Below are 27,909 nucleotides of genomic sequence, written 5' to 3'. Positions count from 1 at the left end.
AGTTGATAGACATAATTAGCTTTTTAAATAAGCACTGTCAGGAAGAGGCACTTCAACATGTTTCTTAAAATACTTTTAATTCACTATTTATTTACATTGGGTTGTAATAGGAAAGCACTGCTAAAATTGGGATAGCTGGAGTGGAAGTTCCTGTTTCCCCTGCAGTACATTTTATTAGCAATTAAAATTTTGTGAACCAGACTTGATTCAGGAATGTACAACGTTATTGTGTGAGGGCTTTCTTGGATCCTGACAGATAAGGTTGTGTGTGTATTTATTTCTTTACAAACATTTATTTCCCAAGGATAGTGAAGTGTATTTTTGGATCCTCCGTTGTTCCTGGGCACGTTTTAAGTATTTCAGTAGTTTTCTTCCAGTTGGCCAGAACTTTCTTGGGAAAAATGTTATTTCAACAGTACAGGAGGAGGTTACCTTGCCTTATCTACCATGCTCATTTTTGTGAAGCAGAAACCACCGCACACATTTCCATACAAACCAGCAGACTGAAACTAGCAAGACTGCCTACCCACTTAGGTGACATGTCTTTTCTCCTCCTTGTCAGAATAAGTTTCCCCTTTCCATAGCGGTTTCTAAAAGAAATTAAAGATGCTGAAAACTTCTGTTTTTCTGCCAGCAGTTTTCCGGTAATAGAAATCCAATCCATCATCTGTGTCCTGTATGTTTTACCTGTATATTGGCTGGGGGTGTGAAGCCCCCCTAAAGTCTTCAGTCCTGTGAGTGAATCATGGGCTTTCACATAAGAGTTTAAGTAAGCAGCAACTGTGTTAATGTAGAATTGTTTTTTTCCACTACTACCTAAGGAATTAAACCAGACAGAAAAGTTCCTGCATAGATTTTAATCATATTTGCATGAAACTTTCTAAATAACAGATGAGGTATTGAGATACAAGTTCAATTAAATATTTGGCTGTATGTTGTGACATACAGGCTGGCTTCTGCTTTTTAAAAAAAGTGTCATGAAGCTATGTAGGCAATGGCAAGCTTTCTCTGGTGTTTCTTGTCTGAAATGCCCGGTGGATAGTTGCCATGAATTGGTGTCAAATTGAAGGCACTTGAACAAGGAGAAAACAACTCCTTTGTGTGATTTTCTGTTTCTAATTTCTTTCCAAATAATAGCTTTATTACACTACAATAGTAGTTCTTGCAAAAAAAAAAAAGTTAGAAATTGCCAAAATTATTGGATAAATGAACACCCAGTCCTAGGAACAGAAAGAATAATTCCTTCAGAGACATTTGTTCCCACAGTGTCACAGCAGTTCAGATGCTGACCTTCAGCTAGGTGAACAAGCATTAACAAAATGGCCAATGATTAAGTTGAATGGGAACCAAAACAATTCTAAGGCCCTTTATGCCTTCTACCCCAGCACCTAATATACATGCTTGTTATTCAAGGTCACCCTGCCAGGCACCATTTTTGTAACCAGTACAATGTGCTGAGGATCCAATGAAAATCTGCTGCTGATATAGTCAGTTGTAGTTACAAAAATGATGGCTTACAGGGTGACCTAGGAGCAAACACCTAAAGATTCCTATTCTAGAGCTGTGAAAACTGATCCCTTTCTTCTGATATCACCTGCCTCAAAATATTGGCTTTAGTCTTGGTCACTAACATATTAGGTCTAATGATGATATTTTTAAGAATCAGTACCTTTAACTTAATAGTATTAGGGGTGGGGTGGGGCAAAAGAAATATTTTTCCTCTTGGCTTCCAAACTAACTCCCCTACTTTTCCCGAATAGTCCCAAATTAAAGTTATGAGCCTGAATTTGTATAATGGCTGGTGTCTTCCACACAAGATTCTGTGGTTTCCGTGTTGGTATAGATACAGATAAAGCACACCAGAGCCTCCACATGGCAGGTTTCCCTGCCCCCAACCCCCTCCTCTAGGCTAGGTTTCCCTGCCCCCAACCCCCTCAACTGTAACAATAGGTTTACCACGTTCTGTGAATTCTCAGCTTTCATTAAACTATCCTGCCCCTTCCCTGGCCAAGATATGCCTTTTCCCTTCTATCTCCACAAGGAAAGGGGATGGAAACTTCTATTTTCATGAAAGCTGAGAATTCAGAAAACTTCCCACACTTATTGTTACAATGGTATTCCAATGTGATATTCTAATCAGGAAAGAACTTGTTGTTACAGCAATATTCAGATATAATGATGTTCTAGTGCTGATTTTCTTTTCAAAGATAAAAGCTTCTGGTGGCAGAGAGGGGAAATGGCTGGTGTGCAGGCTTGAAAAAACAACATTTTACCCCCCCCCCCCATAGCAGGCACATACAGACTTTTCTGCAATCTTTCCCAAAACCTTGGAACAAAACACGTTTGAAAAAGATGGGAGAAAAGCTGGGGGAAACTCCCAGAGAGGCACAACTGTAGCACAATATTTTGGGGAAGCAAAAAACAAACAACTGTAAGAAGAGTGACAATCCTCAACAATGATGGGTAAGTATATCAGTGCAGGAAGAGTGATGCTACAGCTCAGGATGCAAGACTCTTTTCTACAATACTCTGCAAGCACCTCTGGAAGGTAAGGTGTTTTATTTAAAAACTCAAATATTGGTCCCAAGCTAGAGAAGAATCCCATCCATTTTTATGAGATCACAGAAATAAAAAATATTCACTGTAAGAATGCTCTCAGGCAAGTAGGAAAAAGCAGGAGCAGCACCCTGCCGCTCTGAGGATTCTTTGATTCAAGTGCAGAACCTCATACAGGGGAGAGTAGACCTGCAATTTCTTGCCAACATTGGTGAACCATTGTCTGAGGCAAGGGGAAATTATGCCAAGTCACTTTGGATCAGCTTGCAGTCCTGCCAACACTGCCTGAAGAATGGCTGCAGTTGCAACAGCACCAGGGTCCGGCTGGTCTAGTTGAGCTGAGCTGATGTAACTGGCCCTCCCTGCAGCTGCTTCCATATTCCTGGTAGATTCAGCAGCATATTCAGCCTTCTGCAGAAGAGATCGAGAAATTAATTTAGAATATGTGTGTAACCTCCAGCAACTGAAGAGAGTGCAAGTATGGAGACTATCCTAGGTACCCACAGTGTAGGCACATATAGGAAGACAATGCCAAGAGCATGATGCTTTCCAGTCTGTAACTGAGCCTGCATTCAGTTTTAGGCATCCTCAATCCTGTTGTTGTGTCCTTTGGCCCCAGCTCTGCACATAAACCACTGAAGGATTAGGTGTAATGGTTAAGTGCTTGGGGAGTTTTCAGACTGCCTCAGCAAAACCTCAACAGGGTTTGGATTACTGGTTGTATTCTTAACTCGGAGACCCAGTATGAAGACTTAAGTTAACTTGACAATATGCCAACAGAAGTACAGGCAATGAGTACTCACACATATCCATCCAGAGAAAATCTGTTTACAGGCCCACTTCTTGTTCCCTTGAAAAGCTGGGTTGCATGCAAGGTAAGAAACTCACCTGTACAGCTTTGGCCAGAACCTGCATCAGATTAGCCCCAGGATTCTTCAGAGCCCTGAGCTCTTCAGCAGCAGCACAGAGTGAATCCAGCTAGCCGAAAGACAAGAATTAAATAGAAGCAGCTCCACTAGGACGAGTAATGCGCCATCTTGTCTCTCCCAGTTCAACACCTCCCAATTTTTACTGTTACTTATGAGACAAATATCAGTTGTTCTTAGCTGTTACCTTTGGCTTAGATTGATGCAGAAATAGGGCTTGATTTACAGTGCAGGCAACAAGCGGTAAAAAAGGATATTTTTGCTACAAATAAGTGATGCAGCATATGATCTTGTATTCATGGCTCACTTCCCTGGGCCCTCCCAGCAGCCAGGACAGTGTGGAGCACAGGGCAGCTGTGTTGGAGCACAGTGGATGGCCAGCTTCTGGGCTCACTTCACCTGGCTGCTCTTCCTCCTCGTGTCAAGTGCCGGGAAGCAACATAGAGGTGGAAGAGCAGGGAGGTGGGGAAGAGCCTCTGATTAGCCCTCAGTAGGGGATTGCCATCACCCTACTGGGGGGATGTCCCCCAGTGAGGGCAAATCAGAGGTTGGGCATGTCACCAGCAGGATGGTAAGCTTTTTATGTGGTATGATGATGATAATAATTTGCATCAGTCTGTCACCATATATGAGCCACTTCAATGCATCCAGAAACTATTGTAATATTGAACTCCATACTCATGTATGAGAAAGTCTAGAGAAACAGTGAAAACTTGATGCATTATTAGTAGCAACTAAATGGGTTATGTAGTTGTTTAGGGCTGTAAGATGAGTGTTCCAAGGTAACGAAAACAAAGTATGCAAAACATGAATACAAAAAGCTAAGACTGTAGTCTCTTTTGCCTCAAGGTGAGATCATATTTGCAGGAGAAAAGCCCCAAGCAACAGCTCCAGAGAATATTACTCACCATGGTTCTGTCTCCAGGTGCAGCTCCACCATATCTATCAGAGAAAAACAGACCTTATAGGTCCTGTATGTATAAGCAGAGCCCCTCTGTCCCTTGCAGTTTCTCCGAGGCAACAAAGGCAGAAGTACTGCATGTTACAAGCACTGTGCTACAATCACAGCAGCAACACTTACCGCTTGATGGCTTCAATACCAGCATCCATGGCCACAGACCAAGATGACAGGTCACTGTTCAATCGTAGGGGTTGAGCAGCTGCTGTCAAAAACAGCCCGTAGAGCTGTAAAAAATCATGAAGCAATTCCATCTTTGACACAAAACGCTACACTGGTCTAAGCAAAAAGTACAGCAGATTAAGTTTTCAATCACACCAATTTTCATGGCACAATTGTTCAAACATCATAAAATAACAGAATAAAGGAGGTTCAAGCTGCTTTGATTTTACAGATACACTGGGATGGAAATTGAATAAATCTAATCCTATAAACCAGGAATAATTGTAAAACTTCATGGACAAAGTTTTCAAAAATGTTTCTTTAAGTGTACTTCTATAAATTTAGCTATCCAAAATAAATTATCTTTCTACAGAAGATATCATCCTTAACACTATTTCGCTCCCTTATATATTTGGGAAACAGCCTCCTGGGAAGAGACTGTCCAGGGCCCTGTCCATCCAGGTCCACCCTGATTGACCCTCCCCTCCAGCTCCCACCCTCCCTCCTTGTCTGCTAGAAGCCTTGTGGCTTCTAGAACCATTGTCGCCCACAAGGAGAGAGCAGTAACAGGGCTTTGCGGCCTGCAGGTATGCTCCTGCTGGGAGGGAGCTGGAGGGGGAGAATTTGCAGCCTCCCTGCAGGCCACAATGCCCTGTTGCCGCTGGCAGGGGGGGCTTTCCACTCCCTTTAGCCCTTTAGCCCGCTTTGCGGCCCAAAGGGAGCTGCGACCACCCTCTCATGCCCTCCTGCCTGCCGCCCCTTTCAACGCCCATTTTTAAAATGGGCTTTGATACTAGTATTATTATAATAATGAAATTTACAGTAAATGCAAAACTAGAGTCTCCTCCCCCCATAAAAAAGAGTGGGCAATCTTACAGTCACATATAAATAAGTTACAATGAATATTTTTTGAATTTGTTTTATGAAAAACATTTTAAAGAGATCTTAATCTTCCTTTTGCATAAATATAGTAATTTTCCCTATTACAGTGATACTGCACCCTTTCTCCACAGAGCTCAAGATGCTGAACATTGGTTCAGTTTTGGCCTCAACTAGCATGTTCACTATTCCTCCATTTACAAGTGTATATTGCTATTCAAATGGCTTAACTTAAATTGAAAAGAGCCAGTTTTTTTAGCTTTTATTATCACAGGTACAGGTATTATACACAGGTTTACACACATACTTCTGAAATGGTAAAAATCTACCAGCAATAAAAAGGCTCATTCACTGTCTCTTCCCAGCTTCTTACTTCTCTCAACTTAAACCTAGCAACAGCACCGGCCTTCTTCCCAATGAAAAGTCACCAAAGGGCAATCCCCCCTTTTGAGCACTCACCGCTCCTGAGGAGCCACCCATCTTCTCTTGCAGCAACTTTGCCAGGGCAGAGAGTAGTTGAGAGGGATGCTCTGGTGGAGGTTTAACATTCAGCCACTCCTGGATTGCTGGGGAAATAACACTTGCTGGTTAGAAATGACTGCGTTTAAGCTGTAACTCACTAATGCTTACAAATTCTGTTTTCATCAGCATGTGTCTTAAGAAAAGGTACAAGCTTTCAAAGGGATGGATAGAGCCTGTTTTACAAAGCAATTCTGATAAATCTGTTATGAAAGCCAAACACATTTCCAGGTCCCTTCAAATTCATGTCTGCCTTGCACCTTGTACTCTGTTTGAACTGCTGTTGTGCTCCATATTTATATTACTTTTATTATATGGGCCAAGTTTTTGTTATGTGTTTAATTAACAACAAGATTAGAGTGTACTTGCTTTTATATGATGTGTACTTGACAGCTGTCAAACTGGACAGCTATAAAATAGATCACCTGATCTTGACAATTTTGTGTCTTAATACTATGAGGTAATAAATTTATTTGTATACGACCATAAATAACAACAAATGTACATGGCATACATGATAAAAGTCACCTTAAAATAGAATAGTTTACTATATAAAACCATAAAACATTAAAAGCAGCATACAAAAAATTAAGTATTTTCTGTTGTACTGACAAACTTGTCTCTTATTTTCCTTGCTGCTAGGGCATATAATGACATTTTATGTTACATAATCTTTCTTATCTGATTCTGATTATCTTCTCAGTAATGGCATAGGAAACCAGACCAGATAATATCTCAGCAAGGAATGTGGCCTTAGGTTGTGCATAAAGCGGAAGTATGTAATGAGACAAATTCTCCAAGACTTGCATACTACAAATACAGCAGCATTGGCATACGAGTTTAATGGCCAGACAGAAATATCGTTGGCATTGTTCCAAAACACAGTGATGTAAAGGTTGCTCTAAGACTTTAATTAGGTATCTTAATTAAATAGTGATGCAGTGATACTATAATTAAACATTTTTTCCTATGTTAAATATTCTTATAATTGTTGAAACACATGATTTTCTACTTGGTTTTATTACAGTCCTTATATTACTGTGTATTTTCATATATATTGCTTGTCACGGCACAAGTCTGTGCTCCATTTGTTGGCTATTGATTATTCTACCAAAAAACGATCATTGTCAAACTGGTCATTTTGATCTTGACGGCTTAGATTTTGACAGCACTCTAGCTGCATTCATTTAGGTACTAACTGTGAATTAACCACAGACATTTTCTTTCCATTAATGATGATCAGGTGTGCTCTATCAGTACAGCAATCCTTAACTATGTTTTGGGCTTGTCAAACCATTGACAACTGATCTCGTAGCCCAGCTGTGAAGTTCATTGTCACAGTGGTGAGAATTAATTTTGAAATGTTTGTTACACTTTTGTTTTGTTGTGTACTGTACTAGAGTGCTTAAAATCATTCTATATTGTTTTTACAGAAAACTGTATATAACAGTTTCTGTGACACCAGTGATTTAATTATATTTGTTTTTGAGGTATGAGGTGGTGAGTTAGCCAATGCTATATAATTTTTTATATTCCTTTGGGTTTCTAAAAGCATTATATACATCTCTTTGAAAATATACTTCTTGAACTTGTTATTATTTTTGTTTCTAGAATGAAATAATTTATCAAACGGATGAAGGTTTTAAGAGCCAAAATGTCCTGTATATATTCTAAGACTCTTCAAGCAATAAAAAAGATGAAGAATTTTAATTTTTGCATAAGGAATTCTAGAGCCATTAATGGAAGAGCACTAACCTTTGGCTGCACGGGCATGTGTGCTGCCACAGTCTCCATCCCCTGCAGCGCGATCCAGTTCATTGAGTTTGTCCTGTATGTTCAGCAGAGTACTACATACTGTCTCTAGAACTAGTCTCATCTGTGGGGAGGCTGGCACTGAAGGAAATTGTAAAAGATCTGCTTTTAGGTAGTGAAATTTCCCACATCATATGTGTTGCCTCATGGAGCTAACTACTGGTTTTGCTCTGTATTTCTTCTATACAGTTTTTTGTATATAAGACCATAAACTCCACTCAGACAATTTGCTTTGTTGAAAAGTAGTTTGAAACCCATGTACAATTTCTGCACTAGGAATTTTTTGCATCACAGCCCCCTAGCATTGTCGGCTTATTGAGCCCCCTCCAGATGACATTGACAACATTCAGAAGGCTGTTTTGCAATGCGGCCATTTTTAAACTGCGATGTGGTACATCCAGGATAGTGGATTTACCACCCTCTACTGCAGTGGTCCCCAACCCGCGGGCCGCAGCCTGGCACCGGGCCGCGACTCCTTCTTCCCTCCCCCCCCCCGAAGCGATAAGCTCGCCAGGCTGCGAGCAAATCAGCCGCCAAAGCGGCCGATTAGCTTGCGGCCCCGACAAGCTTCTCACTTCGGGAGGGGAGGGAAGAGACGCTTGCCGAGCTGCAAGCTAATTGCATGCGCGTTTGCGCTGGGGCTGCCGCGCGTGCGCGGGCCCCCGGGCCGCCCTCTCCGCCCACTACTCCGCAGTGGTCCGCGGCAAGCGGAAGCTTGCGGACCGCTGCTCTACTGCACGTCCCAGGGATGAGCAAACAGCCAGTATCCAGGGATAGGAAGGGGGAAATGCGCGAAAGTCTGTTGAGCACTGACCCACCCTCTCCTCTTGCTCGCCATTTCCTGCAGTAGTTCAGTCTACATGTGTCTACCAGAACCAGCAATGTAGAATTCATTATAGTTTGTATTGTCATTACTGAAGAACAGTGCTATGACACTGAGCAAGCCTCCTCCTCAATAAAAAAAGCTTTCTATTGTGCTGCTGGAGGGGGCAGTGGCTGGGCTCATTTTCTAAAACTGACCAGAGGGGGAATTCTTTGCATTCAGGAATCAGCTGCATTTTCCCTTCCAGTTGATAGAAAACATTGACCCAACATCATCATAACAAGAAATAATTCAGAAGTTTGCAACTTAAAAACAAGTGACCTTTTTTTTGGGGGGGGGGGAGAATTAGGCAGTGCTCATCTTGCAAGTGACTGGAGGACAATATCATGTGGAAACAGAGGAAAAATAGGTGGCTAGAATAGGGTAGATAATCTAAGTGTGATCAAGCCCAGGTCACAACTGCCCTCTCAGTGTTGCCCTTCTCTCTAGACATTACACCTGCCTTCCATCCAAAGACAACGAAAATCACAAGACCACATTCAGTCCCACAGGGCAAAGTGATTCAGGAGAGGTACAACAAAAGTGGTTGCAAATGCTTTACCTCCTGTTGGAACAAACTTCTCTTCCTCAGGGTATGCCTCGGGTGCCATCCTCTCTTTTCGCTTGCGTGTTACTGACACTCTGGCATGTTGTGACCAGGCCACAGCTGTCGTTTCTGAATCTAGGAATTGGAACATAGAACTTCAGCTGTAGGCCATTTCATGATACACAACTCGCTCGCATCCACAAAAACAGCAACAAATAAATGGGCTGGTGAAAATCTGCGTTAGAAACAGCACCATCCATCCAGAAAGTGACTGGCTAAGCAGGCAACTCCATAACCCATATATGAACAGAGTTGAAGAAGTGGGCCAAGAAGAAAGGGCTTATATTATTTAGACCAGGGGCCAAGCCCGTTGCATTCAGGAATACAATGGGTGCTAGATAGGGGATGGGGTGGAAGATCTCTGTGGATGGCATCTCCCTCCTCCCAGGACCTGGAAAGGCTGCAGGCTGGAGGCCCCTGGACAGGGAACTCACCAGCAGGGGCAGCTATCACACGGCAGGGATCTGCAGCCTCTGAGGGAAGTGGAAGGAGGAGGGGGTGATCAGTGGTGGGGGATGGAAAGTGATTGGCTGGCCATTGGACAAACAGGCAAGTCGGTTGGAGGAGGAGACACCCAGGGCGGAATAGCCGCCCTGAGTGGGTGTTAAGCACTGAGGGGCACTTAAGCTATGAGACACGCTCCTCCTCCAAGGCCTTACAAGAAATATGAAGTGGAACAGATGTAGTCTTAGGCTAGTAATGTCCAATTATTGGGTTTAACTTCAATTCCAGAAATTTCCAAATGGTAAGGAGACCTGAGAAAATATTTTAGCATGAAAAGATTGCTAGAGAGGCTTTTGAACCCATTTGCCTGCTGTTCACTACCAGTTAGGAGTGTGTTTAAAAAATTGGTATTTTTCAATTTGGGTATATTTTTTCAAAAAACCCACATTCCAATACTGGAATGGTATTCAGATCTAGGATTTTTTGAAACCCTGCATTTTCTTTGGGTCCAGTAGGTGGTTATATGGTTAACAGATATAAATGACTATAAAGTTGTTATCGCTGAGTTCAATTTCTTAATTCCCTGTGCATTGTTCCAGAGTATTCATGAATGCTGTAAAGCGCCCTGAGCAGCAAAGGAGGACGGTATAAAAAAATCAAGAAATAAAAAAGAAAGGAAAAAAGCCAATTTTAAAACATACTGATTTTTAAAATAATATTGCCCTCTTCTCCTGCAGCACAGACCTGGTTGGGAGCTCTCAGGCTGATCTTGGGCTGGCTCCACTTGCAGCTCAATTCAGTTGTCTCTTTTCTAAACTGAAATGTCCCAGACTCTTCAGACTATCCTCATATCCTAAAATCCATAATTATCTTGACTGCCCTCTTCTGTACTTTTTCACGTCCACAATGTCCTTTTTGATATATAGTGAGTGGTACTGCACACAATCTTTACAAGGGCGTTATAATACTGTCTGTTTTATTTTCAATCCCTTTCCTAATAGTTCTCAGAACAAAATTTACCTTTTTAACTGTGGAGGCACACTGGGTTGATATTTTGACTGAGTTATTAAGGTGTCTCTTCCTCTCAGTCTCAGCAAGTTCAGACCCCATTAACATGTACTTGATGTTGAAATGTTTTGTTCCATGTGCATCACCTTTACACTTACCGCCACTGAACATTTTCCACATTGCTGTCCACTCACCCAATTTGTGGAGATCTTCCAGGAGATGCAAAGTTCTTGCTCTAGCTTCCTCATCAATAAAGCACAACATCCTTCAATTTGCAAGGCTGGAAGGAAAACAAATATCTAAAGGACTCACCAATAAGGTTCAAGAGCTCATCATCCACAAGCAGAAGAGTAAGTGAGACACCAGCCATCTCCAGTGCAGTCATGAAGGAGCCAACGAAAGCCCGGGCAATGTGAATGCCCCTATTCTCTGCAATAATTAAGCAAGGAGAACTGAGAGGCACTCTTCTGGGTGAGGGACTAGAGTATATGAGGGAGGGGGGACCAGTCATGCTAATGTGGCTTTGAACAAGGAAACAGCAAGAGTCTGAAAACTGGGAACAAATGACAGAGCAATGATTGTGCATGAAGCAGTATATACTAGTTTTCAAATTCTAAGGAATGAGTAAGTAATGGAAACACCATTATACACTAGATCTTAATGCAAACATAACTGTTAAATTAAGAAGATCACTTAAAGAGAAAAAAGTGGTAATTTGTAGTCCATATACACTGCAGCAAGGGAGATAACTTTAAAATGACAGTACCCCTTAGGAGCTCTGGGACAGGAGAGGTTTCTACCGATGTGACTATGTCATTAACTGTTCGTAATTCCCTCTGTTTCCATCATCTACCAGTGTGAGGATAGATAATATTTTGGTCCCTCCCAGTTACAGAAATCTGGATGCCAATCAGAACAATAAATGAAATGTGACAGGCTTTTAGATCAAATAATCACCTTATCAATTGAATCAAAAATATTCAACTTTTTTAGGCATTAACACCAACCTTTTGGCATGAGCCTTGTACAAGATGAAACAACACACACACAAACGCCCTTTTAAATTCTAAGAGATTTGCATTCTTTTCCCCAGTACTGATTTACATATTTTGCTCAGTGTTATTAAAATTGCTTTGAGTTGTTGAACTTTATTTTTTTGTTTTCAGTAAGCCAAATCCCCATCTTTCAGTCTCATCTTTAACCTCTCTTAACCTTAAGTCTCAGGACAGTAACTTACCAAGACACTGCACAGCTGACCCAGCCACTATGCCCAATTCTAAATACGACAGGCCTCCCAAGTTGTTCACCATCAAGACTACAGAAGTACCTAAAAACCAGAAAGTGGTCATAATTGAAAGTTTCTCCCCAGCTGCTTTTCCACACCAGGAGTAAACAACAACAACAAAAAAAAAACCCTGCTATCCTCCTGGTGAATTCCCATAACTCAAGTTACTGCTAGGACTGGAATCAAAGTTCTGTATGAGTGTTGTGGTCAGGGGTTCAGATATGATATAGGATAGATATGGAAAACTCTTGACAGATGGATTGAAAGAGAGAGAGAATTTGGATGTGTAGCTCAGCTCCAAGATACATTACTCACCAGGCTTGAGTGGCACATGTGAGGCATTGGAGGGATCAGTCATATGATCTAGCATTACTTTAACTACTTTCTTGGCTGGCATAATCTGTGAAGGAGAGGAAATATATAAACGAACAGTTGCGAACTGCTGGTCTTGCAAGAAGGGACAGCCAACTTACTTTCATCCTGCGCACACCTGCCTCACCATGGATTCCTGCAAAAAGAACAACGCTTCAGCTGTGGAACCTGTTATGCCTGACGTCTAACGAAAAATAAGCTTAGTTTAAGGAGAGTAACAGTGTAATCCTGTGTAGAGTTACCCTGTTCAAAGTCCACTGATTTCAATGGGCTCAGAATGATGTAACTCTACACAGGACTGCACTGTAAATAATGAAATCCCGATTGTCTTTGGATTATAATATAGGTTAATCCTAGTATTGGTTTTTGGCTTTCCAATAAAAGTGCTACACTCAATATGCCAGCAAATTTGGAAAACTCAACAATGGCCACAGGACTGGAAAAGGTCAGTTTACATTCCAATCCCAAAGATGGACAATACCAAAGAATGTTCAAACTACCGCACCATTGGACTCATTTCTCATACTAGCAAAGTTATGCTCAAGATCCTACAAGCTAGGCTCCAGCAGTATGTGGACCGAGAACTTCTAGAAGTACAGGCAGGATTTCGAAGAGGCAAAGGAACTAGAGATCAAATTGCCAACATACGCTGGATCATGGAGAAAGCCAGAGAGTTCCAGAAAAACATTTACTTCTGCTTCATTGACTATGCTAAAGCCTTTGATTGTGTGGAGCACAACAAATTGTGGCAAGTTCTTAAAGAGATGGGAATACCAGAGCATCTTATTTGTCTCTTGACCTCTTATATGCAGGTCAAGAAGCAACAGTGAGAACTGAACATAGAATCACTAATTGGTTCAAAATTGAGAAAGGAGTTCGGCAAGGCTGTATACTGTCGCCTTGCCTATTTAACTTGTATGCGGAGCACATCATGAGAAAGGCGGGATTAGAGGAGTCACAAATTGGGATCAAGATTGCAGGGAGAAATATCAACAACCTCAGATATGCAGATGATACCACTCTAATGGCAGAAAGTGAAGAGGAACTAAAGAGCCTGTTGATGCGGGTGAAGGAGGAGAGTGCAAAAGTTGGCTTGAAACTCAACATCAAGAAAACGAAGATCATGGCATCTGGCCCTCTCAATTCCTGGCAAATAGATGGGGAAGAAATGGAGATAGTGACAGATTTTATTTTCCTGGGCTCCAAGATCCTGGGCAGATGGGGACTGCAGCAAAGAAATTAAAAGACGCTTGCTCCTGGGGAGGAAAGCTATGGCAAATCTAGACAGCATCCTAAAAAGTAGAGACATCACCCTGCCAACAAAAGTGCGTTTAGTCAAGGCTATGGTATTCCCAGTTGCAATGTATGGCTGCGAAAGTTGGACCATAATGAAGGCTGAGCGTCAAAGAATTGAGACTTTTGAACTCTGGTGCTGGAGAAGACTCTTGCGAGTCCCTTGGACTGCAAGGCGAACAAACCGGTCAGTCCTAGAGGAGATCAGCCCTGACTGCTCCTTAGAAGGCCTGAAGATGAAAGGACTCCCTGGAGAAGAGCCTAATGCTGGGAGCGATTGAGGGCAAAAGAAGAAGGGGACGACAGAGAATGAGGTGGCTGGATGGAATCACTGAAGCAGTAGGTGCAAACTTAAATGGACTCCAGGTAATGGTAGAGGGCAGGAAGGCCAGGAGGATCATTGTCCATGGGGTCGCGATGGGTCGGACACGACTATGCACCTAACAATTCTAGTATACTAACATATATTAAATAAAGATAGTCTTTCTTAACTATTTGTTCATGACAGTGCAAATGTACATAATAGATAAAAAGTCAAAATGCCTGCCTGGACCACAAAAGAGTCTGTGACACAAGATCCCTTCTCTGTACAATCCTCAACATATGTCTAATTCTCCACCTGGCCAAATCTGTAGATACTTACATTTAGAAGTTGGACTTATGAACAGAAAAGATCTTTCTACAAACCTGAAAAATGCCCCAGGTTTTCAGAAAATTCTAGAGACACCTCCCCTCTCCACATATGGGAGTCCCCCGAAAAAATAGAAGCAAAAATAACTGAAAAAAATTAGAGGTTGCCCTTTGCCCTCCCCAAATAATAGAAGCAGCACCTCTAGCTTAAAAAAAATGAATGCCCTCCGTTGCTGCTATTAGATAAGAACAGCGGCATTGTTTCTGCCTTGGTTTCTGCCAATAAAGGACAGGGGGAGGGTGCAGGGCCCTTTCCAGGAAATTTTTGGTTTTAAAAGACTCATCAGGGCTAGGCCTGGTAGTAATCACTAGACAACTTGCTACCACCTCATTTGCATAACTCATTTAGGATTGGCTGCTTGCTATTAACACAGTGACTGTCTCCACACTAGGGATATTGTTTGGATTTCCATTTTTAAGGGGTCGAGTTTTCCATCCATTTCCACACTGAAATTTGCCTCTTTGGGCAAAGACCTCAATTGCAAAGGAATTCCCAGAAAACCAGTTTTCATTTTTTAAAGTGGGGTCTAACAAGGTCTAATTCAAGACTGCCAAATATGGAAATGTATGTAAACAGGTTTTTCCCTGTGTCTGCCATTTTGAGTTGTTTGGAAGCTCCCCTTTCCTCGTCGCCATCCTCCCTCCATTCTGAAAAATCTGCCTTTTTTTCTTTTTAAAGGGGTGATTGAGTTACAATGCAGTTTCTAAGTTTTAAAAAAAGCAGTCTTGCAGCATTGCACAGCAGTGTTATAACTCAGGTTTTTTTTAAGTATTACATTTGGGACACTTTTGGGGGGAAGGTGATCAAGGGCACAGAATGGTGAAACTAAGGGGCACAACGAAAACAAAGGTGCAAGCACCATTTTGCAAAAAAACACATTTTTTTGAAAAGAAGGGAGCAAGACATAATGGGAGGCTGCCTCCATTGGACTCAGTGTGGAAAGCATGTCATTAATTTCAGCCTGGGAAACCAGGGGAAGAAAGACCAAATGCAGAAAGGCTAGAGACTACTTGCAACATCCAAAGGAAAATGAAAGCAAGGCTAAAACAAGGTATGTCCCCTAATGCGGAAATGGTCATTGTGGTGCAGTGATTTCAGACTTGGATATCTGAAACCCAGGTTTAAATCACCAACCTGCCAGGGTCACAGCGTGACCCTCAGCCAATCGCATACTCTCAGACAAGTTTAGCTCACAGGGGAAAGATGTAAGTTACTTTGGTCCCCCATTGTGGAGAACAGAGCAATATGAATGAAGTAGATAAGTAAATATAGCTGGGGGGGGGGGGGTGCTGCCAGGAGTAAGAAGAAAGGAAATAATGGGTGAGAGAATACAAGTGAAAAAGAAGTGCCCTTCCATTATGCATCCGGGTGTAGCCTGGCAGCCAGCACTGCATAACTGAGCATGGCTGAGCACCACCACTGTGCAACTGAGTCATAGTTCTCCTCAGCACAGTCTGCCAAGGGGATGGAATGAAAACTGAAGTTGGGGGAAGACAAGGGTAGGTTAGCTGGTGGGACGGAAGAAGAGACAGAAATAGTAAGTGGGGAGAAGGTATGAGAGCTACCAGGAAACTAAATTAGAAATCGTGCAGGAAGGGAATATGAGATGCCCCTGTGAGTCCTTATGAGTCCCTTCCTTGTAATGAGTCTACTCTGGAAGTATCTTTTTTTGCTTGCTGACTATTCACCATACACCACAATAACATATCCAAATCACTGCCTCTACAGATGTCAGCCAACTAAGAATAATTGACAAACCACATGCACATACACTTTCCCAGCCATAAAGTGAATACTAATGAAGCTATGCCAAGAAAACAGAGGGAGAACAGCAGAAGATGCATCCTCACCCAAGCCTAGTTCAAATTCATCTTCAGCAAGCTGGAAAGTAGGTCTGGATCCAGGGACACTGCATGGGGAGAGACTCACTCCCAGGGTACCTATTGCAAATAAAGGGAGCAAAAACTCCATGCTACAGTTTGTTTTTTTTGTCTTGAAACAGAAAATCAAACAAAAAACTTTGTCATAATCTAAGGCCAGGCAAACCCCAGGGTTTCTTGATGACTCTGGAAGGGTTTCCCAAACGGGTAAGAGTTAAATCATTTTTAATATATATTTTTATTTGTTAAACATGTATCGGGTGACGTGACCATATATGGTAATGCTGCTCCACCCACCCCCTCCCAAAATGGCCAAAGATGGTTCTGGAAGGGGTGGGAAGGGGAGGAGGCCCCAGGTAGGACACAGCTATCCTTCCCAACCATTATTCTGTAGGATTGCGCCACTTCTGGGGTTTCTTGAAGTCTGAAGAAGATTTCGGCCATTTCTGAACAGTAAAGAAGTTGAGAGAGGCTGCTCTAGGCTACAGCAAAGTGCTCTAAACATACCACCACAATTTGGTACTGGTTTGAAAATAAAAAACACACTGCACAACACAATATAAGCCAGTGGTTTTCAACCATTTAAAATAAGAGGACCCATTTTAGCGTTAAAAACTTCATGCTAGTAGTTGTACGAATAGTCTTTATTGTTAAAGAAAATACGTAATGACAAAAAGCTACTATTTAGAAATACTTTCAAATGAATGTGCATTTTATTCATCACAACAGTATCTACGCACACCTGAAAATATTTATATATGTGCAAGACATGATTTATTTGATTTACAGAAGGCATGTTTGCTTATAATAAGATATATTCAGTGAGATGGTTAGTGTCAGTCTGCAGCTTTCAGAGACCAGAAGTTTGGGTGAAAGACAGTACAGACAAATGACTTGATATAGTATAGGAACACTTCATATGTTTGTACAGTTTGGAGTTACTGGTTTAGCTGCCCAAAAGTACCCCTTTTCAGGAGTTACTGTACTAAGTGGCTTGAATGCCAAATGAGCTGCCACCATAGATGGGAGGGAGTGGGCAATGGGAGCCAATACACCCCACTCAAGTCTCTCATGAGGAGTGAGCTAGACTGCTGCATGCTTCGGATCCTCTCGCTGAGGATGGCTCAGTGTTGCTTATGTGAATAAGTGGCTCGGAGTCAGCAAATCCAGTTAGGGAAGCAAGGTTGTACTGAAGGAAGCCACCTGGCAGATGGCCCAACATGGAATGGGGGGGGGGGTTAGCCTCCATGGAGGCAAGCCCCAAGGAAAGCACAGGTGGGAGAAGCTGGAAACCTGCACAAGCTGGATGGATTCACAGACCTCTTGCAATAATCCTCCCCTGCCCCTGCTGAGTCCCCAGCCCACCAAGTTCCCTCAAATCGCAGACAATTTATGGCGATCCCATAGAGTTTTCAAGGCAAGAGACTAACAGTGGTGGTTTGCCAGTGCCTTCCTCTGCACAAGTGTCTGTGGAATTCCTTGGTGGGATCTGTTATGAGATATGATGAAACTGGACTAGCCTGGGACAACCAAGTCAGGGCCGAACAGGGTGGTGGTGGTAGTGGAAAGTGCCATCATGTCACAGCTAACTTATTATGACCCTGAAGAGGTTTCAAAGCAAGAGACTCACAGAGGTGGTTTGCCATTGCCTGCCCCTACATCATATGGCCCTGGTATTCCTTGGAGGTCTCCCATTCAAATACTAGCTAGGGCAGACCCCATATAGCTTCCAAAATCATAGTAGCCTGGGCTATACAGGTCAGGGTTCCTGACAGGGATTCCCAATTTTAAATCCTTACTCAAATTCTCTACAAAAAGGGCCTTAGCATTCAAGATAAAATCCACAGCTGATGCACCTAAACTACTTGACCTTCAAGTGGAAAACTGTAGTGTGAGTTGAAGGTCAAGTAATTTAGGACTAAGACCAAGTTACTCGAACCACTCACCCATTGCTACTGCAACAGCAGTAACTTTGCGAACAATTTCATTCATACCAACACCTTCCTCAGCCAGAGCCCCAGCCACCTAAACATAAAGAAAAGCACTGCATTGAATTTCATCGCATTATAACTGATCACCACTCATCATCATCATCATTATTATTATTATATTTATATCCCCCCCCCCCGGAGGCTCATTGTGTACGTGTGTGTGTAAAGTGCTGTCAAGTTGCAGCTGATGTGACCATTTCAACAAGGGGCTTTCAAGATAAGTAAAAAGCAGGTGTGGTTTTGCCAATACCTTCCTCTGCAGTCTTTCTTGGAGGTTTCCCATCCAGGTACTAACTAGGGCTGACCCTGCTTAGCTTCCAAGATCAGACAAAATTTGCCAGTTGCACGCCAACAAGCAAAAAAGCCCATTGTACAAAAAAGCACAATGGGCTCTAGCTCCCCCCCCCCCCACCGCAGCCCTGCCAAGGCCTCGCAAGGGCACAGAAAGGCTGGCTGGGGCGGAGACAGTCTCTGGTGGGCGCGTTTCATCAATGCCCAACCACCCACCTGAGTAGCCCTGCCGAGGCCTTGCCAGCCGCGGAGAGCCTGGTCGGGGTGGGGGCGAGCTCGGGCAGGCACTCCCCACCTCCATCAAGGACTTACCAGGCTGTGGTGAGGCTGTTCCAAGCGAGGGCGAGTTCAGATGGGCACTCCTCAGCTCCCCCCCCCCAACTGGGCAGCCCCACTGAGGCCTTGCCAGGCAGTGGCAAGGCTGGTCGGTGCAGGGATGAGCTTTGGCAGGCGCTCCCTCCAAGCAGGCCCACTGAGGCCTCGCCAGGGCATGGGGGTGAGTTCGAGCATGCGTTCCTTGACTCCCTCCCCACCCACCAACCCACCCGGGCTGCCCCATTGAGGCCTGGGAAGGCTGTAACAGGGAAGCTCGAGCTGGGATCACCTTACCTGTGCCATCTCTTCGTGTGACTGGAAGGCAGAGGGGGAGATAGTTGGGGATGGTGTGTCCACTACCTGATTGGTCCTCCGGTATGCAAGTGCCCTCCCCCAGAGCCAATCAGGGAGGTGGAGGCAATTAGGGGCGGGCCATCCTCTGTGTGATTGGTGCTCTTGGGTGAGTGACTCTCCAAGGGCCCGATCAGATAGGTGATAAGTCCCAATTCCTCCCACCATGCCTCTCCACCTTTATTTATAGTACAGATAATATTCTAGGATAAGGGTATACCTAATTTGCCCCAGAACACTATCAGATGTCTGGAGTCTTTGGAACTGAACTATGCCTTTATGTAGCACATGAGAACTGAGAGTACTTTGTTTTGGAAGAACTGTTTTGTGCTGGAGCCCTGGGTCAGCATCAAAATAACCCTTAAGTTTGCAATGCATGCCTCCTACCTTATGTATGAGCACTGTGCCACACAGCCCTCTCCTGCCAGCCTTCTTCTGTGTTGCAAAAGCAGAGTCATCACCAATCACCACCATCTGCACAACAGCCCCCTCTGCCTGCGCCTGCTCCAATGCCAGTCCAAAATTCAGACGATCTCCAGTGTAATTCTTCACTATTAGCAGCGTCCCAACTAAAGAAGAGTAAAGGAACTGAATTCTATTGTATCTTCATTCAGTAGATATAGCCACATAGCAGAAGTACTGCTGTACCTGCTCCAACTTGTCTCACAGTTCGGATCGCTGCCAAAATGCTACCCACTGCAGGAGAAGTGAACACTGAGCCAGCTACCACTCCTGTAAGCATCCCCTTCCCAATGTATCCTGAGGAAGGAAAAAAACAGGGCTGCATTAGCATCTCACATATTGCTTATCCTCCAGTTTCATTACAGCTCAAGATTATTCAGACAGACAAAAGGAAGTATTTCTTTAGTCAACCAGAACAAAGTCTGAGTCCAGTTTTATGCAAGTTATAATGTTCTGTGTAAACCGCCCAGAGCTGCAAAGAAATGGGCAGTATAGAAATCTAAATAAATAAATAAACAAACAAACAAACAAACAAACAAATAAATAAATAATAAAATAAGATAAGAGAGTGAATGATGCATAGGAATTTCTTAAAAATGAGATACTGAAGGTATAATATCAAACAATTGCAATTAAGTGAAGGAATAGAAGATGGCAAAAGAAGCCAAAATGGATGACTAAAGAATTCCTAAATGAGCTAAAATTTAAAAGGAACATATATTTGAAATGGAAAAAGGAGGAAATCACTACGGAGCAATTTTTAAAAATAGCCAAGAAATGTAGCGTGAAGGTTTTAAAAGTTAGGGCCCAGAGTAAGCTCATGGTTGCCAAGGGAGTTTAAAATAACAAGAAGAGGGTTTTTTTTTTTTTTTTGTTATGTCGGTAACAAATGGAAAAATAAGGAAGTAGTAGGTTCTGGTGAACAATAAGATGAATTATTATTGTTCGCTGCTATATTGCCAACAGTGCAAGAAACACCTTTATAGCCAAGTGAGAGATGAGATGGTTGCAGTTACCATGCCAGTGGGGAACATGAGAGGGCTTGGCCAGGACCCAGTGAATGAGAAGGCCCCTTCAGACAAGAAGGGGAGCCACCAAGCACTGAAGTGAGCACCATTTGTTGACATGCTGCCTTAAAAACCCCAAGCCATCACAGGTGAGGAGGATGCATGGGGCCCCACACCTGTGGATTTTTCCTTGTAGGTTTGTGCACCAGGGGCCCAATCCGGACTGATTCGGCTTTGGTGTTCCCGTCTTTCCCGGGGCCGGGGTGGGGGGTCCAGTTACAGCCTCCAAACTTTCAGAGTAGTTTTGGGAGGCTCTTCCCTGACCCCCCTCCAAATTTCAGAATGACTGGGACACAGAGTCCAAGTCCAGGGGTTCCAAAAGAGGGTGCCCCCATCTCTCCATTCTATCAAATGGAGAGTCTGTCCCATTGAATTCTACAGAGAGAGAGAGAGAGAGAGAGAGAGAGAGAACACAGAAGACAAAAACATTCCTCTCTTCTCAAATTGCAAACCTTATTAACCACACAATCATCTTTCCATTCATTGTGGAAATACCTGAGTGTCTCACTCCTTAGATTGCTCTGAGAAGCTATTGGAAAGAAGGTCCAAATTTAAAGGAAAAGAATCCCGTAACAGTCAATGAGCAAGTCAAAAAACACACCATCCTCCTTAACAGCTCCTTCTGCCTGTGCTCTAGCTACATCTCTTTAAGACAATGGGCATTTGTACAGCTTCGTGGAGTGGTTAAGAGCAGCAGTTTCTAATGTGGCATGCTGGATTTAATTCCCTGATCCTTCACATGCTGGGTGACATTGGGCAAGTCACAGTCCTGTTAGAAACTGTTCTTTTTACTACTACTCCTAGCAGCTAGGTGCTCCTGTCCCTGATGGCCTGTAGGCCTGTTCTTCAGTGGTGGCCAGACAAGGGCAGTGCCCACCCACTCGTCACTCTGGCACATGCAATTCCAGATTTCCAAGCCACATCTGGAGGTCGGTGACCATTGGGCCAGGAATGTTCCTTGAGGTTTGGTGGCAGGGTTTCAAGAGTCATAGGGTGGGCAGGAGCTTCTGCCATGTAGCCAGCCCCCAGGAAGGTCACAGTGCAGATGTGCATCCTAGTGCCCACTGTTTCCATGAGTGCAATGGACTTTGCCTCTAGTGAATGAAGAAGCAATAGGTCTTTTCACCTCACTTCACATTGCAGCATTCCCAGCTTTGCAAGAATGTTTGTCCCTGTGGATAGTTGTATCTGAGTACAACCGAACAAGGAGAGAAAAACACAATGCTGCAGGTAACCAAAAAGATTGGAACAGAAAAAGTAAAAATAACTATGCACATAGTACAAATGTACAAAATATATATGATATATAATTTAATACATTCAGAAGTGCTAAAATATAATTTAAAAACAGTAATTCTAAGATTCAGCATATAAGTACCTAGTCCATGTTCTCCATATGCAAGAACCAATACCAAACATGTTTCAGTACTAGTCCTCCCACAGTGATATAATTCAACTGAGCACTCAGTTAATCTAACAAAGGAATACATAAAACTAATAATATATAGAATGGACTTGAAATGAAGGGGGGAAAGAGAAAATAAATAATTATCTATATGTCTTTTAAGAAATTAATACAATTTTTAAATACATGGAATTGGGATAGATACCTTACACTGAGAAGTTCACTTGTAGAATAAGTGGTGTCAAATATTCTTGTGATCCAACATGGGCAATTCATCAAGATGTAAAATATTTCCTTTGCCCATTGATCTAAAATATACATAAAACATGTGACTAAGTAACTGCAAATTAAAGCCTCCTAATTGTTTTTTAAAAAGTATCTAGCCAACTAAAAAAACCTCTCTAAATGGTACAATATTTACCTTCCTACATTCAATTTGAAATGTTCAAAGCTCCCATGGAGTGCTCAGGTACAACTAGAAAAGAATCTGCACCATAGTAGTCTATGCCCCTGAATTTACCAACAGAAAGGGGGGACAACAAATAATGCAGAGGTAATCAGCAGCACCTGGGAGAGGAAAACTTTATCAGTCTACTTGCATACCTCTATCCAAAAAGCCACCAAGTGCCTCAGACAAACAGCAAATCGATTTTTTGGCACCAGATTATCCAACAGGACTCCCTTTTCTTCAAAGGCCACGTATTATTTTTTAAAAACTTTAATATTGTTTCTTAAAAGACTTAGATTATTCTTTCTCTTTTTTCCCTTCATTTCAGGTTCATTCTGTATATGATTAGTTATATATGTTAATTGTTAATTTAACCGAATGCTCAGGTTGAATTATACACCTTAGGAAGGCCTAGTGCCAAAACTTGTTTGGTACTGGCTCTTGCATATAGAGACAATTTATACTTTTAACTCTGTATTTATGTAAATGGTCATTTGTCTTTATACTGGGATCAGGTACTTGTATGCTGAACAACTGGATCTGAAACACTAGAAATCTGGTCTGCAGAGGTCATAAGGGCCTGAAGGGGAGAGGGAACAGCGAAACAGATCAGTTCTGGATTCAAACCTCATTTGTGTCCATGAAATGCCATACTCTACTGGGACGGGGGCAGGATCTACCCACAATGCTGCTCAGACATACAAATATTCCATAAACTGGGCCCAACAAACCTGCATGGGCAGGCTCATGTCCAGAACCACCTCCTGAAATAAGTGCCACTTTGCCCTCCACATTTTCCAGGTCAGAACGCAATGCCACTCTGTGCCCCTGAAGCAGCTGAAGGCCAGGATTACAGGCCACTATTCCAGCCAATGCATCATCTGCACAACTCAGAACTGTGTTCAATAGCTTCTTTGAGCCCTAGAACAGAAAAGCATAACAAGGTTTATGAGCACGCACATACACATCCTACTACATAGAAGGGATTCCAAGCACATGACTGGCTGATCTACAAAGTGGTTTTGGATGCTACACCAAATATGTATAAGCAAATGTGTCTTCAGGCTTCTGTTGTGACATCTGAAAAAGTGGTATTACAGAAATGATCTGCAAGTGGCATCCATTTCTTGAACTTGAACATTCAAGTTTTAAAACTGATGTTTAATATTGTTCAGTTTGTCCATTAGGGCCTAATTGAGTAAAAAGCTAGGCAAGAGGTTTCAAATAAACATTGTCTTCCACATCAGTTCCTTGTGGCTATTAAAATAGACATGATACTTGCACAACTTCTTGTTGTGACTGCCTTAATGCCTTAACAATTGTAACCCCTCATCAGTATAGAAGCACTAATGTTCTCTGGGAATGGTTGCAGAACAATCAAGACTGGATAACCAGCAAGTTATCAGATTCCATTTAATTATCCATGATAAGCTATTCCTCCACAATGACAAAAGTTGTCAGCTACAGCAGTGGTCCCCAACCTTTTTATCACTGGGGACCACTCAACGCTTGATAATTTTACTGAGGCCCGGTGTGTGTGTGTGGGGGGGGGTAGTTTACTCCTCTACTCTCAACCACTGTCTTAACGCTCTCTGATCGCTATGGTAATGTTTAAACATCCCTTCAAAATAAGATACAGACAGGCCACAACAATGAACATAAGGAACATTTTATTTTCATGGACATTTTAACTCATGACAATGACAAATCAATGGGAACCCTGAGCTTATTTTTCTGCAATGAGATAGTCCCATCTGGGAGTGATGGGAGACAAAATGACACCCGAAGTGTGTTGTAAAGGGCCGGGGGGGATGAAGTAATGGGCCGGGGGGGGGGGAAGAAGGCATCCTCGCGGCCCACCTCCAATTAGTCGACGGACCACATGTGGTCCGCAGCGCACAGGTTGGGGATCGCTAAGCTACAGCACAAATGAAAATTAACTTCTCTGTAACAAAAAAGCATTATTGGCACACATATATTATCAACCAGTTACACTCATATCTAATGTTTTTATTGCATTTTTTAGATTTCTATCTAGTTCACATTAGGCCATATGTTCACGTATGTAACTAGTTAAATGTTTCGAAACATAGCACTCATTTGACAAACTGATGAAGGGTGCCCTGACTCTTGAAAGCTTATACCCCATTGCTCTTGTTGGTCTCGAATCTAACTAGACTAATCTAACTAGACAAACATGGCCACCCTCTGGAACGTGACGCACTGTAGTAACATGTAAAGGCCTCCAGAGAGCCAGACTCATAAATGTGTGCATGCAGTCCAAGTCTTGGACAACACTACATGAACCTTGCTATGTCCTTCCATCATATACACAGCTCTTGGCCAGCAGGGATGCTGATTGGCTGGGCAGATTAAAACCACACGGTTTCAGTGGCATCTGCCACCATTGTACTAACTGTACTTCCTCTCACTCCTCTTTCCCAGGCAACATTTTAAATAACTCCTCTTTTCCCCTGCACTCAAGGCTTCCTGTGTGTGTATGTCTCCACCTCCTGTGGCAGCCACCTTGTGGTTGCACCCATCACCCTGTGTTAGAATTCCAAAGGTGGCCACAGCCTCAAAAAGGTTAGGGACCCCTGTTGCAGAGTCTCGTATGCAAACCCCATAGCACTGCTTAATACACAAACCAAGAAACACCACTGTCAATTTCCTGCCTTTGCTTTAATGTTCTGGAAACATGTGCATGTTATGAGAACACATCAACTATGATTAGAGGGACATATTTGGATTTGGAGCTGGCATGGAAGCTTGTTTGGTGACTTTGTCCACTCACCCGCTCTCAGGCTAGCCAACTTCACAGTGTTGTTGTGAGGAAAAAATAGAGAATGATTTTAAACCATTTTGAGTTCCCACTGGGAAAGAAAGTGGATATAAATGAAACCAATATTTATGCTAGTTCCTGAGTGATGAATTGTTAATATGCAGACTGCTGCTATCTGCTAATATATATACACTGAAATCATACTCCTGTAAGGTTACAAGATTCAAACAGTCACCAGCTGAAGAACAGTTAGCAACAAATACAATTTACAAAACATGTTCAAAATACGATCGCAGTAACAATATGAACAAGAAAATTTGAGTCTTGCAGGCAGAGAAAAGGGCATTAAAGTCAGTATTCTTTCAACATTTTAAACCTCTTTTGAAAGAAAGACAAGTTTTTGAAATCAAAAAGAAATTAACTGATTTCCTATTAATATGACTTTAGAAGAAATGGCTTTACACTTTCAACACTATGTATGTGTTTAGGTTTTATGCAATAGAATCTACTACTCTGATGCAGTTTCCCAAATCAGACCAATAAATTTCTATGTTGACGAGATTTGGAAAAATATTGAGGCTTTTTTTTTTTAAAGCACTACTCATTATGAAGGAAGACTTAAGGCAGGAAAAACCCTTCATCAAGAACCCTGAGAATGGGGAGGATTTACACTGCCATTGATATGGTGAGTTTGCTCCCAATGCCTGCTATGAAAATCCACACTTTGGCAAGATGCTACAGAATTTACCTGAATTGCCAACTGTGTTTGTTAAAACTCTCTGGGTATAGTGAAGATATAGACACTCAGCAAAAGTCTTAGTTAAAAGGGGTTGTGGTGGAAAATGCTGTATTCCAGCAACATCAACTATTTCTAACTACATATTAATAATGCTAAAGTGGTTGCTGTATTTGTCTACAGCAAAGTGGTTGCTGTATTTGTCTGTTGCAACAAAAAATAAACAGAGGTATTATGGCACCTTAGAAGCTAACACCATAAATTGTTTTGGACTAAGGTTCATTTCTTCACATGTAATGAACGAATCTCACTATGCAGCCAGTTTACATAAGAGGACAAGGGTCAAAAACAGCGGGGTCAAACGTCCAGAAAATGCAAGTATTCTAGACTAAACTATCATGATGTACCATTTAAAAGATCAACCATTCCACCAAGCTAACCTCTACGTTAGGTTAGATTCAAGTGGGTTAGGTTAGATTCAAGTGTTGGTCTGTTTGGTGTAGTGGTTAGGAGTGCGGACTTCTAATCTGGCGTGCCAGGTTCGATTCTGCACTCCCCCACATGCAGCCAGCTGGGTGACCTTGGGCTCGCCACGGCACTGATAAAACTGTTCTGACCGAGCAGTGATATCAGGGCTCTCTCAGCCTCACCCACCCCACAGGGTGTCTGTTGTGGGGAGGGGAATGGGAAGGCGACTGTAAGCCGCTTTGAGCCTCCTTCAGGTAGGGAAAAGCGGCATATAAGAACCAACTCTTCTTCTTCTTCTTCTTCTTCTGAAGTAGCACAACAAAAATAGAGTCCAGTAGCACCTTTAAGACCAACAAAGATTTATTCAAGCTGTGAGCTTTTGAGTGCATGCACTCTTCCTCAGACTAAATGAACAACCATCATAAGTGTAGAGATATAAGGCAAAATAAATTGTGGCAAATTAGTAAACTGTCATAATATCCAATTAAGCCATATGATAATTCTTTGCTAAAGCAGCTAATCAGTACTTTTGACCTCAGTTGTAGTTCACAAAAACATTGGAGAAATAAAAATGTCAAGGTTAATAATTAACGGCAGACACTTTCCCAGTTGTGAAAATAATTAAAAGAGACTAGTTGCTGGCCCCATCGCATTCCTGCAAGTGACAAGCTGGGCTGGCAAGTATCTTGTCCTGAGAGCAGAGAGTTAAATTCAACTCTACATTTAAGACCAACAAAGATTTATTCAAGGCGTGAGCTTTCGAGTGCAAGCACTCTTCCTCAGACTATGAACTGGCCATCATGACAGCGGGAATATAAAGCACAAATTAATCCTGTTAAATTAGTAAACTGTGTCACCCATCCAAATACAGCCACAGGATCATTCTACCCATTTGAATCTATATTAGGTGTTGCAGCCGAGGGTTTCACGCCGCCTCCCGCTCTGGGGCTCACCTCCATGCTGCCAGGAGCTGCGACTCTGGCCTGTCAGCGCGGTTTGGGGGGCGGCGGGGAAGCGCCTGCCTGCCTGCTGGGGCGAGGGGGGGGGTGCCTCCGGGGACCGGGCTGGGGAGCGACTGAAGCCCCCCGCGGACTCCGCCCTGGAGACTGAAGTCCTCTCGGCTCAGCATGCAGCAGCCCCGCCCCGGCGCGGAGGGGCGGGAGGGGCCATGGGGCTAAGCCGAAGAGGCGGGCTCGAGCTCGGGCAGTTGACTTCAGAGTCCAGTGCGAGTCCCGCAGCGCCGTCGGGGAGGCCGCCCCTCACGAACACGAACTCGCCTATGCCGCTCTGCTCATGCGCGAGCCTCGCTCGCTCGCTCGCTCGCTGCCCCGTCTAGCTC

At 42.9% G+C, this 27,909-nt stretch overlaps 1 protein-coding gene across 3 annotated transcripts; it reads right to left on the bottom strand.

The window, feature by feature from the left end:
* Positions 1–60: 60 nt before the first annotated feature.
* Positions 61–27,809, bottom strand: TKFC (triokinase and FMN cyclase). 3 transcript variants are annotated; one of them, XM_077321127.1, is made up of 17 exons: positions 27,524–27,809; positions 23,316–23,505; positions 19,851–19,961; positions 19,590–19,771; positions 18,201–18,279; positions 16,225–16,314; positions 12,492–12,526; positions 12,334–12,418; positions 11,971–12,060; positions 11,046–11,162; positions 9,237–9,356; positions 7,756–7,893; positions 5,941–6,047; positions 4,564–4,667; positions 4,391–4,424; positions 3,445–3,534; positions 61–2,967 (listed from the first exon to the last, which is right to left on the bottom strand). In XM_077321127.1, exons 1-17 carry the CDS (start codon positions 27,527–27,529, stop codon positions 2,806–2,808), a joined length of 1,740 nt encoding a protein of 579 aa, XP_077177242.1. In that variant the 5' UTR covers positions 27,530–27,809; the 3' UTR covers positions 61–2,805. The 3 variants fall into 3 exon arrangements, with proteins under 3 accessions (XP_077177242.1, XP_077177243.1, XP_077177244.1); XM_077321128.1 differs by lacking the exon at positions 27,524–27,809 and adding an exon at positions 22,342–22,444 and having other exon boundaries at positions 23,316–23,472; XM_077321129.1 differs by lacking the exon at positions 23,316–23,505.
* Between the last annotated feature and the right edge of the window lie 100 nt (positions 27,810–27,909).

The sequence above is a fragment of the Paroedura picta genome, chromosome 2 (genome assembly GCF_049243985.1).
Source record: "Paroedura picta isolate Pp20150507F chromosome 2, Ppicta_v3.0, whole genome shotgun sequence".
Taxonomy (NCBI): domain Eukaryota; kingdom Metazoa; phylum Chordata; class Lepidosauria; order Squamata; family Gekkonidae; genus Paroedura; species Paroedura picta.
Note: the sequence above shows the minus strand (reverse complement) of the source record. Positions and strands in the feature narration are given on the sequence as shown.

What these genes read in the sequence shown, in the direction of transcription:
- TKFC (XM_077321127.1), bottom strand. An exon ending in TGCTGTTGCAGTAGCAATGG is followed by an intron (nt 16,315 to 18,200) that starts GTGAGTGGTTCG and finishes TATTTGCAATAG; the next exon opens with GTACCCTGGGAGTGAGTCTC. An exon ending in GAAGTTTGTTCCAACAGGAG is followed by an intron (nt 7,894 to 9,236) that starts GTAAAGCATTTG and finishes AATTTCCTTCAG; the next exon opens with TGCCAGCCTCCCCACAGATG.